We start from the raw sequence: 14,094 nt of genomic DNA on the forward strand, positions 1-14,094 counted from the left end.
AATGCACTCTTCCCAATTTTACCTTGCTCTTTTTCTTGCAATGGATTTCCTGGGAGTATTGTTCCCTCTTCGCTCAGTGCTGGCCTCTCCCTAAGATTCTGCACTTTCCGCATTCAGTTTTTACCTCTTCAACCCAGACTTGATTCCCTTAGCATCAGCCTTCAGCCCTCTAATGCAAGATATGTCTCACTCCTCCGTTTGACATCTCAGCTCACACAACTGAAAACTGAAAAACTCGGGAGGAGGTTTGAAGAACTTGGCTGATTTTGCACACACTTTAAATTCATTCTCTCCTCCCCTTTATATGCCACCTTCTTGGGCCAAGCTACGCTTTGAACCACCCCAACTTTATGAATCCTCAGCACCTCTCCCGTAACTCTGGTCATGTGTTGGGGAAGGAGTAAGAAGCTACTAGGCAGGCTTTAGGATGCAACTTACCAACAAGGGCAAAGTTACTTTCAAGCAGCTCCCGGTGACTATTGAACCAGGCCTGAGCCAAGCGGTTGTTCTTATTCTTCCCAATGATGTAGTTCATGATGTAAGCAAGCAGCCCCGTCACCATTAAGATTTCCATGTAGTAACTCTCCCAGCTATTTTGGAGGTGGGCAGGGACCTGTGGTTGAATTTGGACATTGTTAACATTACTTCATTCTGGGAGGAAATCAGTTGCTCAACAACAACAACAAGATCTGGTTGTGAGTTACGAGACACCTTGTGTTTTTTTATTCTGTTAGGAACTACCAGTTACGAATTTTGAGACATAATATATCGAATCAAAACAATCCTGCGTTGGGCAGTGGCTCGGTGCTTTGCATGCCTCTCCCCATATGACCCAACCTGCACCCTGCGCTCAACATCTGAGACCCCGTCTTTGTGTGCCCTTTTCCCTAAGAGTCCCAGAGGGCAGCAACTTGAGAATGGGCCTTTTCTACAGTGACTCCCTGCTTGTGAAATGCTCTCCCCAAGGAAGCTTGCCTGGCACCTTCATTGCATATCTTTAGGCACAAGGCAAAAACACTTCTCTATGAGCAAACTTAGCTGACCCAACATTTTGTGGCTTTTTAAATTTGTGGGAGGGGAAGGGTTATTGGTTTGTTTTTGCTTTGCTCTGTATTATGTGTTCTCATTTTGTATGTTTATGTTGTGAACCACCCTGTGATCTTCGGATGAAAGGCGGTATACAAATTTAATTTAATAATAATACAGTGATACCTTGGTTGTCGAACTTAATCCGTTCCAGGAGTCTGTTCGACTCCCAAAACTATTCAAAAACCAAGGCGCAGCTTCTGATTGGCTTCAGGAGCTTCCTGCACTCAATCGGAAGCCACATCGGACGTTTGGCTTCCAAAAAAATGTTCGCAAACCTGAACACTTTGCGACATTCGGGAGCCGATTTGTTCGGGAGCCGTTCAACAACCAAGGTACTACTGCAATATTAATTAATTAATAATAAATACTTCAGTGATTACCGCGGCCCATTCAACCCTACAACTTAATGAAATTTAATTACCTTTTCTACAGCCTAAAACCTGGGCACTGCCAGTGTGCTACTGCAATGTCAGGCAATGTACAAAATATCAGTTACTAGAAAAGAATGATAGGATACCGAGCAACTGCACAGCATCTTTGAAAGAACAGAAGATCACTTTGGGCAGTCGACTAACTTCATGTGGGATGGGCCTAGCAACAGAAAAATCTGTATGCTTTCTGTGGAAATGGGGGAGGGGAGTATAGTGGAAAACAGCAAATGCAAGAAAACTCAACACATGAACAATTACATCCAACTAAGTCATACTCAAGAGCAAACCCACTGAAATCAACCCACTTAAGCTAGCCAAGTCTGCTGATTTCAACAGGATCTACTTGTATTATTTGGTTGGAAACAACCCAATGAAGCTTAGTGATGTTGAATTAGGTTAGAGCCACTATGAGCTACTGTTAATTAGGGGCTACATGTAAAACTCTTAGTACATAGGCTTACATCAACAATTGTTATAGGATCTTTACTCTTGCCGGGAGATGCATCAGGTTTCTCCTCATAGCCTTCAAACTCTTCATCGTCGTAAGGCTCACTCTCTGTATCACCTTCCTACAATAAGCAAGCAAAAAAATACAGAAAAATGTCAGATGTTTCAACAAAGTAGACTTCTACTGTATCTATATTTACTGTTGGAACTGCCACTAGATACAGCTTTAAACTGAAGGAGCCACCCTGAATTGTGACATTTAATCCTTATAGTTCAATCTTCCTTTGGAAAACTCAGCAGCTCACATAGAACTCCAAAATAGTATCCATTGGGCCCCTGAGCAAACCGAGATTTTGGATTAAATATAACAGCAGCATGTACCTTCATCCAATTCAGAGTAGCTCGGTATATGACATTAAACTTGCTTCTAGGAAACCCGGTAATTGTTTGCAATGGTTTCTCTGCTATGTTTGATAGCATCTGGGTGGCTGTGGAGTGTAGCACATCTATGGTTGCCTAGCTAGGAAAAAGAAGGCTGAATCTTTCATACCTGCTTCTGCAACGAAATTGAATGGGATGGCCAGCTACGTTTCTTCTTAGCGCAGGCACAACGCAAAGAGGTGGCAATGTTAATCCACGCTCGGAGGCTGTGCAAACAACAAAGGCACAATGTGCCCTACTGTAAACGTTAAAAAGAAGTTAATGCAAGAGCGCTCTCATGGCTTGAAAAGGTAGGTGCCATTGACACCAAGTCTCCAGGTGTCTGAATTTAGTAGAATCCTATCTACAGATGCTCCTCAGGTTCAGGGGCTGGATGCGGCCCTCCATCTGGCCTTCAGGGCTCTCCCCAGGCCTCAGTCACGACTGGCTCTGTTCCATGCACTCCACAAGTGCAGTTTTGCCTGGCTGAAACGTATTCCCGATTGGTGATAAGGCTGCCTGTTGGCCCGGAAAAGGATGGAGAGATATGTCTGGGTGTATGTAGAAAACTTCGACTTTTGCAGGCCTGGAATGTAGCCTTCTGAAGAAAGCAAGAGAAGTCTCATCAACTGTGCCATCCACTGTGTCTAACTAGTCCATGGAAGGTTGCCTGTGATGGAATGTGGCCCTCAAGCTGAATTACCTTCCTCATCCCTGCCCTACTGCCTTTGCAATCCTAAAGATAATCCGTAGGTCTGTGGTAACTGGAAGACAAAGCTCAGTAACTCCCTTGAGACTGATTGCTTAATTGTGGCATGAGCTTTCGCAAGCAACAGCCTATTCCATCAAGTGGATGAAACGGGAGGTGGCAGACACAAACATGTGAGTTGAGGTACAGTGCAAGATCAATCAAGTTAGCAAGGATGCGACTTCAAAAGAATGAGGATGCCAAGAATACATCTGATTGCAGTGATGGGTTACTTCAATACAGCCTACACGATTGTCCGACCTGGAAATGAATCCACATGCAGAAAGATGGTGCAGATTTGAAGTATTTAGACTGCCAGCCTACATCTATTTACCTACCTGAACTGAGCGGGACTTACTTCCAAGTTTACGTGCACATGATTGCTTTCCAAGGCATGGCAAAGCTTGCTGCAAAGACCACATCCAGCCATGAGGGAATGCTTGCCAAACCTCATGCCACAAGCAATGCTGCATTCTGCTTCTCTACAGCAGGGGTGTTACCATTAATGCCCCAGTGTTATTAGATGCCCCTTCTCAAGAAGTTCCTATGCCTCCCCATGCCCGCTAATTTGTTTTATTAAAAAAGCCTCAATACTTTTGTTTTTCAAGGAGCCCCTGTGTTGACTGTTTGCTTAATGTTGCTGCTGCTTTCTGTAGTGATTATTTTCCTTCAACTTAATTGGTCTTTTGAATTTAGGATTGCCATATGTCCTCTTTTTCCAGGACACCTCCTCGTTCTCATCACAGTGATCCATAGTTAAAAGCAGAAGTCAGCAAAAGTGTCCTCTTTTTTGCTCATCAAAACATGGCAACCCTAATGTTAAGCTTTGCATCTTTGTACCCCACTTTGGAAGCGTTTGTGAAAAACAGTACAGCAATGTAATCGTTAATTAAATACAACATAAAACCGAATTAATATATAAAATCTGGTTTTGCCAGTGGAATAGACTGGCCAGCATCATAACTCCACCATCAGCAACCCTCCCTCAAACCAAAAATGGCAAAGAACAGGTCAGGCCCTTCCCCCGGCTTTATCACCTGCGCATCAGCATCCTCAAAGTCAAGATTTTCGTCTTGACCTTCAAGCTCAACTGTGGCCTCCTCCTCGTCATCTTCGGTCGTGACGACCCGCTGGGGAGATTCAGTCGCAGGATCTTCTATTACATCTTCAAACTCAGCGAAGTCATTATCATCATATTCCACAATGTCATCACCATCGTCAAATTCATCGAACTTTGCCCAAACGAGGCCCCACGGGATGAAGAGAACGGCCACCAGGAAGCACACGCTTCTCATTATTGCTGGGAAAAGCAAAAAGGCAGCAAATACCGAAATCTTCAGACCTGGGAATACAGAAACATCCAGCGCGTGCCCCGTCCTAAAATAGCAACTGAAGAGGCTGGCAACTCCCTGTCGGCTGCAAGCAGCACACTGGGAAATTTATCAATCTGCAGTTATAGCTGCATGTCATTTATGTATCAGGTGCACAAATAAAGATGGGGTGGTCATGTTACAACACTTCTACACTATGCTCCTCTAGGAAATGTAAGATGTTTCCGTGGGCCAGAGAAACAGTTGTGGGCAGACACGTGGTTCTAAGAGCAAAAGGCCACCTCCTGCGTGTTACCGGCAAGACCTAAAAGGGGCAAATTTGGACTACTGGTTTGGCTAATTATGAAAAATTGCATTGACAGAGAAGCTCACTTAGAAGCTTGAAGTACTGAAAGAAGCATGTGGACACTTTCACTACAGATTGGTACTAATAGCTGCATATGCACAAATCTGGACTGTTTTAAGAGCAAATGTAGACAGTTCTTCAACTAATTGACATGAAACCCGTGAAAGTAAAAGAAATTACAGTGGCACCTCGGGATGCGAACGGGATCCGTTCTGCAGCCCTGTTTGTATCCTGAATAAAAAGTAAGACGCGTCGGCGCATGCACGGATCACGTTTTGCCGCTTCCGCGCATGTGCGTGACGTCATTTTGAGCGTCTGCGCATGCGGCGAAACCTGGAAGTAACGCACTCCGTTACTTTCGGGTTGCCGCGGAGCGTAACCCGAAAGCACTCAACCTGAAGCATATTCAACCCGAGGTATGACTGTATAGGTACATGGCCAAAGTCACCCTCTGTTTTTGAATAGGTGTACAGTGGTACCTCGGGTTAAGTACTTAATTCTTTCCGGAGGTCCGTTCTTAACCTGAAACTGTTCTTAACCTGAAGAACCACTTTAGTTAATGGGGCCTCCCGCTGCTGCCGTGCCGCCGGAGCGCGATTTCTGTTCTCATCCTGAAGCAAAGTTCTTAACCCGAGGTACTATTTCTGGGTCAGTCTGTAACCTGAAGCGTATGTAACCCGAGGTACTACTGTACTACTAAATCTGTTGCTAATTTGTTACCCTCTGTTTTTGAATAGGTGTACTAAATCTGTTGTTGATTTGTTATAACAAAAACTGAACAAAAAATTTCAGGGGAGGGGGAGAGCCACACCCTAAGTTTCTTTGTAGCTACACAGAAGTCGCATTGCACCACACTTCTCAATTACTCAGATATAAAAGAGGAAAGAGACTACTCAGAGGGTAGAAGGACAAAACCTCTTCCTGAACACACTAGAATTTGAGCTTGTTCTCCTTTCTGTCACCATAGGGTGACAGGTCTGCCAATCATTGGTTTGGACTACCCACCTTTTGTTTACTGATAGTGCAATCCAATGCCTGTCTGCACAGAAGTAAGTCCCCCTGAGTTCAGTGGGGCTTACTCTCAGGTAAATGGGTATAGGATTGCAAACTATCTAATTTAAGAGCTGGGTTACCAAAGTATCCATATAGTTCAGTCCCTCTTTTTCAAAAGTGATCAGCAAAATGACTATGGGAGCCCGCAATCAAAGCATGAAGTCAAAAACCATCCCCTGTTACTTATCCCAAACGTCTAGTATTCAGAAGTACAGTGTCTGGAGACTCCATTCTGTTTAGCAGTCACAGCTAAGAAGTGCAACCTCCAACAGAAGGTTGTATATAGGATGACAGTCACCAGTCAACCCACACACATACATGTGCATGCAAATGGTGGAAATGATTGACTTTGTCAAAAGTTTATTGAGAGTCTAAGCTAAAAATGTCCAACAGACAATTGCCTGATCTGCACATCATGATAAGCTATAATTTATTTGACAAACCTTGAGTTAACAAGTTGTGATCAAACAAAGCATGGCTTGTTTCTCCAAAATTTGGTTCATTTTGCAGCTGCTCTCGTTTGCTGCAGCTTGGCAAGTGTGGGGTGGGATGCCAAATAAACCATAGTTAGTTAAGGAAGACTGCTTAGTTCAAGCCATGGATAAAAGAAGAAGAAGAAGAAGAGTTTGGATTTGATATCCCGCCTTTCACTCCCTTTAAGGAGTCTCAAAGCGGCTAACATTCTCCTTTCCCTTCCTCCCCCACAACAAACACTCTGTGAGGTGAGTGGGGCTGAGAGACTTCAGAGAAGTGTGACTGGCCCAAGGTCACCCAGCAGCTGCATGTGGAGGAGCAGAGACGTGAACCCAGTTCCCCAGATTACGAGTCTATCGCTCTTAACCACTACACCACACTGGCTCTCATGGTTTCTAAGTCAACAAAAAACCATGGCTTCAGACTGTGGTTTGCAGGCAGTAAACAAATCATATATAAGCCTCTGGACACAGTTAGCTCACAATACTAAGCCATGGTTTAACTATAGTTAAAATAGCACTATGTGTGAACCAGACCAATGTTGGACTTCACTATATATAACGTATGCCTATGTTACAATCAGGGTGGATAAAAATCAATGATTTAAAAATAAATAAATAATCGGGGGGGGGTTATTTAAATTGGATTTTTAAAATGAAATGCTTTTGGAGGAAAAATCTTTCTAAAGATAGTTTTCTTTTTAAGTTACATTATAGTCCAAAGGCTATTCATCAGGAAGTAAGGATGTGTTTTAAGTTTTTCATGTGTGCTAAAACTCAGTCTAAGGTGTGTTTTTTTTTAATTGTTTAACCACACCAGTTAACAAACATGGATACATATGCTATAATGTTATTGTTTCAGTTAAATAAACTGTTAAATTGTTATTAAGGAAATGATTATCTGTCAATGTATTTCTAATAGTATAGCCAAATTTTTGATATAACTATATATAACTTTGATATAACTTTGATATAACTGATATAACTTTGATAACTGTAAAAACTACTCTGAAAATTTATTATTCCAAAAACGAAACCTTCATCTGGTTGTAAATATTAAATTATACCAGCAAAAATGAGTCTTTCTGTTAAAAAAAATGATTTAAAATCAAGCCTTACTGACTCGTGATTTAAATCAAGTCTTTCTGACAAGTGATTTAAATAGATTTGATTTAAATCAAATCCACCCTGGTTACAATACAGCTCACCTGCTGTACAAGCAACTGCCATCGTTCATAACTCATATAACACTTCTCAGTATAGTTAGTAAATTACTGTGTAGCACTGGGAAGTTTCCATTTGCTGCTGGAAGAAGACTGCTGTTTTAGACAGCAATCAATAAAAAACAAATTGCACCCATCTGCAAATCTCACATCACAGTATCGTTGGGAGATGAGGTCCTTGTTAGGGTTATGTTACAGACTGACACTGTCAATGCCTGTTGTCAGTACCTGCCGCTTGCAACACGGAGCCTTCCGTATTCCACAGTTACAAGGAGTAGCTCCTTAAAAGGAACGCAATCTAGGTTAGGCAATCTAAAATTAGCAAGAGCAGCCAGAGCACTCCCATCCATCAGCTACGTTTTATAAGCAGGCAGGCTTGGGAAATAAAAAAGGATGCGTGGAGGAGAAATAGGCTGCTGTACTGCTTTTGGCACACACTCTCGGAACGCCAAATTGACTCAAGTGTGCAGAGCAACAGCTGCTTTCAAACTAAAAATGTAGCCCAGTCTCTATACTTGCCTGGCCATTATCAGGGACTGGGCTGGACACTAAGGAGTGGTGGCTGAATACCGATGAGTGGACAACCGGGAGAAGGGGAATTGCGAGAACGACTAAGAAGGAGGGATCAGTGATCTGGGGGAGTCTGTAACAACCAGGAGGCAAGAGGGAGGCAGGAGAAGCTACAGGATAGGAGAATGAAGAGGAGTGCCAGGAGAGAGAGGTCAGGCTGGCATAGCGTCAAGGACTTCCACACCTCCCTCTCCTGTTCAACCCTTTCCCCACGACCAGAAGATGATTGAAGAGGGAGGAGTAGGAGCAGGTTACATGCAGGAGGCGTTGCTTGCTTGCTTGTAGGAAGGTTAATGGTAAAGGGACCCCTGACCATTAGGTCCAGTCGTGACCGACTCTGGGGTTGCGGCACTCATCTCGCTTTATTGGCTGAGGGAGTCGGCATACAGCTTCCAGGTCATGTGGCCAGCATGACTAAGCCGCCTCTGGCGAACCAGAACAGCACACGGAAACGCTGTTGACTTTCCTCCGGAGCGGTACCTATTTATCTACTTGCACTTTGACGTGCTTTTGAACTGCTAGGTTGGCAGGAGCAGGAACTGAGCAACGGGAGCTCACCCCGTTGCGGGGATTCGAACCGCTGACCTTCTGATCGGCAAGTCCTAGGCTCTGTGGTTTAACCCACAGCGCCACCTGTGTAGGGAGGTTAGGGAGATAAATAAGCTGGGGCTGAGGGCGGAGTGTTGGGCTTTTATGACAAAATGGGTGTACAAATTTTGTGAAATAAATAAATAATAAAATAAAATCACCCTACCCTTAATATGCCTGGTACTTCTGGTCTTCCTAATAATATACCTATCTATTTAGAGAAGGCACAGGTGGAAGGTAAGACTGAGCTCTTCAGATAGATTACCTGACGATCACAGTAGGAGTTTCTGACCTGCAACTGTTTAACACAGTAACATCAAAAAGGCTTCCACCAAACTAGGCTGTCAGAAACCCCGATGCATAGGTTAGCTGTAGATTTCCCACCAATTCTGTCTGCTCTCACAACAACCCTGAAAGGTTTGAAAGAGAGGGAGAGACCAGTTCAAGGTCAACAAGCTTTTGGAATATCTGAAAAAAATATCGTAATCAGATGAAATTGTGAGCACCATTCAAAATATGAGCAGCTGAAGAAAAATGATAGTATTTGAAAAAGAAGAATATGTATGTGTTAGGTGAAATGTCTAATAGAATGAATGGGATGGGATTAAGAACAACACGAAAGGAAAGGCGGAAAGTTTAAGAAATGTATAAGCAATTGAAAAGCTGGAATTTATATGTAAAGATTTTAAACTTTTGTTTTTGTTTTTTTTAAAAAAGGTGGTCAACCAGTGAGCTTCACGGGCAAGGGGCAATTTGAGTCCAGTGTGCCCCAACCTGGTGCCCTCCAAATGTTTTGGACCCCTGCCATCAACACCAGGCAGCATGGTGGAATTAGTGATAATGGGAGGTGCAGTTTAAAACACCCAGAGGGGACACCAGGTTGGGGCTGGAGAAGGCTACTCTAGTTATAACAGCAGCCTAGCTCACTGCCTTGTACATACATACATACATCCTAGGAGCAGCAAGTAATGAGATATCTCTGTATCTGGCTCTTCTATCCTAGCTATCATTTCACCTCAAACTCAAGCTGGTGAACCACTGGATTGTAGGAAAAAACAAAATAGGTTTATCCAAGCCTGATTTAAAACTGTACCCTTTCAGAACTATACTCAATTTTGCTGAAAAAGTCTCCCCACTCCACCCCATCCAGTAGTCTCCCCATTCCCAAGCATGCACCAGGAAATTATCTGTCCCTTTTAAGAGCAGAATAAAAGCCTGTCAGATCAGGCCATCTTGTCCAACATGCTGTTCTCACAGTGGCCAACCAGGAGCACAAATGTGCTCTTCCCTCCAGTGGTTTTTTATTCCAAATCTGAGTATGGCAGGTAGTTAAAGAGCTTCAGCAGGTAAAACTAAGCCACATTAAGTGATTTTGGACAAGCACTGTATACTGTCAGGTGAAAAGAAAACGGAGGCTGGAAAAAAGAAAAAATTATGCTGTTGAATTCCAAGAAGCCAGCATCCATTTTCTAAGCGTATAAGAGATTATGTACTTTGGATTTTTCCACCATGTTTTACCAAACAGGTCACAAAATTCCCACACACGGAGCTGCAGGAACTCCAAGAGCTCCTATGAGAGAGCCATCTGAGCTATGTGACATAAAACAGCATTCCCCCTATCTCTATGCCGTACTGTTAAGATATTTCGTCCTCTCCCAATGAACACACACGTGTGTTGCATACACACACACACTCCCTTCCCCCATCAAGATAAACAACCGGTCCCACCACCTTAGTACCCAATCTCTGCTTCTATAACCCCCTCTTTTTATTATTTATATAGCTACCCAGCAATAAAAACAAAAGCAACCTTGGGCAGCTTGCAAGCAACACTCAATTGAAAAGCACTGTAAATAATAATTAAGTACAATAAAAGAGAACGGGGGGAGGAAACAAAAAAACAAAACACCTTTCCTTGTAACAGCGGCAGCAGAAGCAGCTAACGAAACAGTTATTTCAACACCGTTCCCACGACCGGGGTGGGGTCGGCTACACACGTGTCGTACGTACACACGTGTCTTGGACACTGACCTACAAATTCCAAAGGAGATTTCGTCCCAGGCCTGGAAAGGGGGCAGCCAACTGTCTACCCCTATGGAGCCGCTTTTGACTCGCTTAGGAACCAGCCAGAGGCCTGGGAGGGCGAGAGAAGGGCCCAGCGGACTCCCCTTAGCCCTCGCCCCTCTCCCCGTACCTCGAACCCCTCAAACTGACCCACCCGGCGCAACCCCGGGGTACCTGAGGCCGGCGCGGCCGCTACAACGACGTTCCCGAGGCCCAGCTCGCCTGCCTGCCTGCCGGACTTTACGCTCGAGGTTTTCTTCCTCCTCCTCCCGTAAGGTACGCGAGTTGCGTAAGTCTGCGCAGGCGCCTCTCGCCTGAAGGCCAAAGAAAGGTGAGAGGCGGAGGGAGGAGGAGGAGGAGGAGGAGGAGGAGGAGGAGTGGCTGGGAGCAGGGCGGACTTGGAGGCCTTTGCCCTGCTTCCCTTCGGGGTTAGGGAAAGGGGCAGTGCCGGGTTTACTTATAAGCTAAACAAGCTATAGTTTAGGGCTTCACCTTCTTGGGGCCCCCCAAAAAATTAAAGGGGGGAACTGGATGTACATTTCCAAAATACACAAGATAAAAATCAAATCAAATCAAACCTACATACAGCAACAGTGTTTTGTGTTGTGTAGGCTCCCATGATGTAAGTCATGGGCCCCGTCTGCTTGCCTGTCCCCTAAAATATCACTGGTTTGCTCATTTCTATATATAGGGTGCCTACATTCTGCTATTTATAATTATTAGTAGTTTGCATTCATATATTTACACCTATTATTATTTCATGTTATAGCAAGTTCCTAGGGACTAGATTATGAGTCTTTGAAAATTGCGTTTCTAAAGGAACTTTTGTTATAGCCAAATGCCAGGGTGTTTGCATTATTTAGTTATGAATAAAAAATCATTTTAAGTTAGAGCTTAATAATTATTTCACTATTAATATACTTCTTAATTGTATTTAACTATATACTTCTTCATTGTATTTCAGTTCAGCAATTACTTTGATAAAATACATGTTTTGTTACTATTAGGTCCATAAATTACCATACAGCATATATTCAACACAAAAAACAGCGACAATTTGTTGTTGACAAAGGACAGCTGGACATAGAAAAGGCCCCATTACCTTCAGTAGCTTACAGCCTCATCAAACCTAAATCCAGCCCTGCATCTGTCCCCCCCTCCCCCCCCCCAAGCGGCTGCAGAGGCTGATAAAATCTCTTGGACCTTGATTAGGGTTTGTTGTTGTTTTTTACTCTGTTTGCAATGGCAAAAGGAAGGCACAAGGGTTTTATTATTGTTGTTGTTGTTATTTCCTCCAGAAACGTGTGAGAAGCTGGTTGAGACACTTCCAGAAAGGGATGGGTGGTGGGGGGAGAGAATACTTTCTTCATGCTCTGGTGTGGGCTGGGGTTGCCAAATCTCCCAAAAATAAATAAACAAACACACACACACACACACATGTCCGGGAAATTCCGCAAGACTTGAGGCTCGAACACATTGAGGCTCTACCTCTCTTTTAAATCAGAACCAGTGAAGGCGGTGAAGGTCCTGTGTGAGTGTCTGGAGGCGGTTGGAGGATGGATGGCGGCTAACAGATTGAGGTGGAATCCTGACAAGACAGAAGTACTGTTTTTGGGGGACAGGAGGCGGGCAGGTGTGGAGGATTCCCTGGTCCTGAATGGGGTAACTGTGCCCCTGAAGGACCAGGTGCACAGCCTGGGAGTCATTTTGGACTCACAGCTGTCCATGGAGGCACAGGTCAAATCTGTGTCCAGGGCAGCTGTTTACCAGCTCCATCTGGTACGCAGGCTGAGACCCTATCTGCCTGCGGACTGTCTCACCAGAGTGGTGCATGCTCTGGTTATCTCCCGCTTGGACTACTGCAATGCACTCTACGTGGGGCTACCTTTGAAGGTGACTCGGAAACTACAACTAATCCAGAATGCGGCAGTTAGACTGGTGACTGGGGGCGGCCGCCGAGACCATATAACACAAGTACGTTTCCGAGCACAATTCAAAGTGTTGGTGCTGACCTTTAAAGCCCTAAACGGCCTCGGTCCAGTATACCTGAAGGAGCGTCTCCACCCCCATTATTCTGCCCGGACGCTGAGGTCCAGCGCCGAGGGTTTTCTGGCGGTTCCCTCATTGCGAGAAGCAAAGCTACAGGGAACCAGGCAGAGGGCCTTCTCGGTAGTGGCGCCCGCCCTGTGGAACGCCCTTCCAGCAGATGTCAAAGCGATAAACAACTACCTGACATTCAGAAGACATCATAAGGCAGCCCTGTTCAGGGAAGTTTTTAACGTGTGATATTTTACTGTATTTTTGGTTTCTATGGAAGCCACCCAGAGTGGCTGGGGAGGCCCAGCCAGATGGGCGGGGTATAAATAATAATTTATCATTATCATTATTATTATTATTATTATTACATTTATTATTACGGCATAAACTTTCAGCTGATGAAGTGGACTGTAGTACACAAAAGCTTATGCCATAATCATTAAGGTGCCGGTAAATAGAAAAGAAAAAAAGCTTCATAGCCCTACTATTAATAATATGACAGGTCTACTCCTTTAAAAAATGACCACACACTACACCCTTTCAAATATATCCAGAGGCCTGGTGTAGTTCTTATTCCCATTTTATTGGGATGAGCGGATATGTGTGCCGACGGTGAGAAACATGTCTTACAGCAGCCCTAGAATTCAATCCACTGTTACTAACCCCAAGCTGTAACTTAGTAGTAAAACACATGCCTAGCGTGCAAAAGGTCCTTGACTTTATCTCTGGCATCTCCAGCTGGAACATGGGCATAGCCAGGATTTGGGGGGGGGGGCTTTTGTTGGGGGGGCAGAAGCTCAGCTATGTAGTTTTATTGACTGGGGGGCAGCTGCCCCTCCCTGTCCCCCCGGCTATGCCCATGAGCTGGAATACTGCTGCCAGTCACTGTATGTAATGCTAAACAAGATGGGCTAGATGGGAGACAGTAACATGATACTGATTCATTATTTCATTCATATATATATATATATATATATAATTTATTTTCTATTTAATATTATCCACTTTACCACTTTGGCTCTTTAGAGCCTATCGAATTCCTTCCCTTCTGCCTCAGGGCTTTCAAAATTAACCTTTATATCATTGCATTGTGTACGTTTTCCAATTCTAATTACACTCATTACAAAATAGCTCAAAATTTAAATGAAAATAGATATAAAAATTCTCATTACAAGTCTTCAGACAACCCTGCTGGTGATGCTATTTGCTTACAATAATCTTTCAAATATCTTATAAATTGACTCCAGTCCTTTTGGAATATTTGATCATTATTT

At 43.9% G+C, this 14,094-nt stretch overlaps 1 protein-coding gene across 1 annotated transcript in view; it reads right to left on the reverse strand.

The window, feature by feature from the left end:
- Window positions 1–11,092, reverse strand: part of CCDC47 (coiled-coil domain containing 47) — a 28,489-nt gene extending 17,397 nt beyond the window's left edge. The window contains exons 1-4 of the mRNA XM_081838171.1: window positions 10,958–11,092; window positions 4,173–4,435; window positions 1,982–2,089; window positions 439–613 (exon numbers count right to left, since the gene is read on the reverse strand). Coding sequence (XP_081694297.1) covers window positions 439–613; window positions 1,982–2,089; window positions 4,173–4,430 — 541 coding nt within the window. The 5' untranslated portion in view covers window positions 4,431–4,435; window positions 10,958–11,092. The remainder of the gene's footprint in view (window positions 1–438; window positions 614–1,981; window positions 2,090–4,172; window positions 4,436–10,957) is intronic.
- Between the last annotated feature and the right edge of the window lie 3,002 nt (window positions 11,093–14,094).

The sequence above is a fragment of the Podarcis erhardii genome, assembly GCF_964252035.2.
Source record: "Podarcis erhardii genome assembly, chromosome: 13".
Classification (NCBI taxonomy): Eukaryota; Metazoa; Chordata; class Lepidosauria; order Squamata; family Lacertidae; genus Podarcis; species Podarcis erhardii.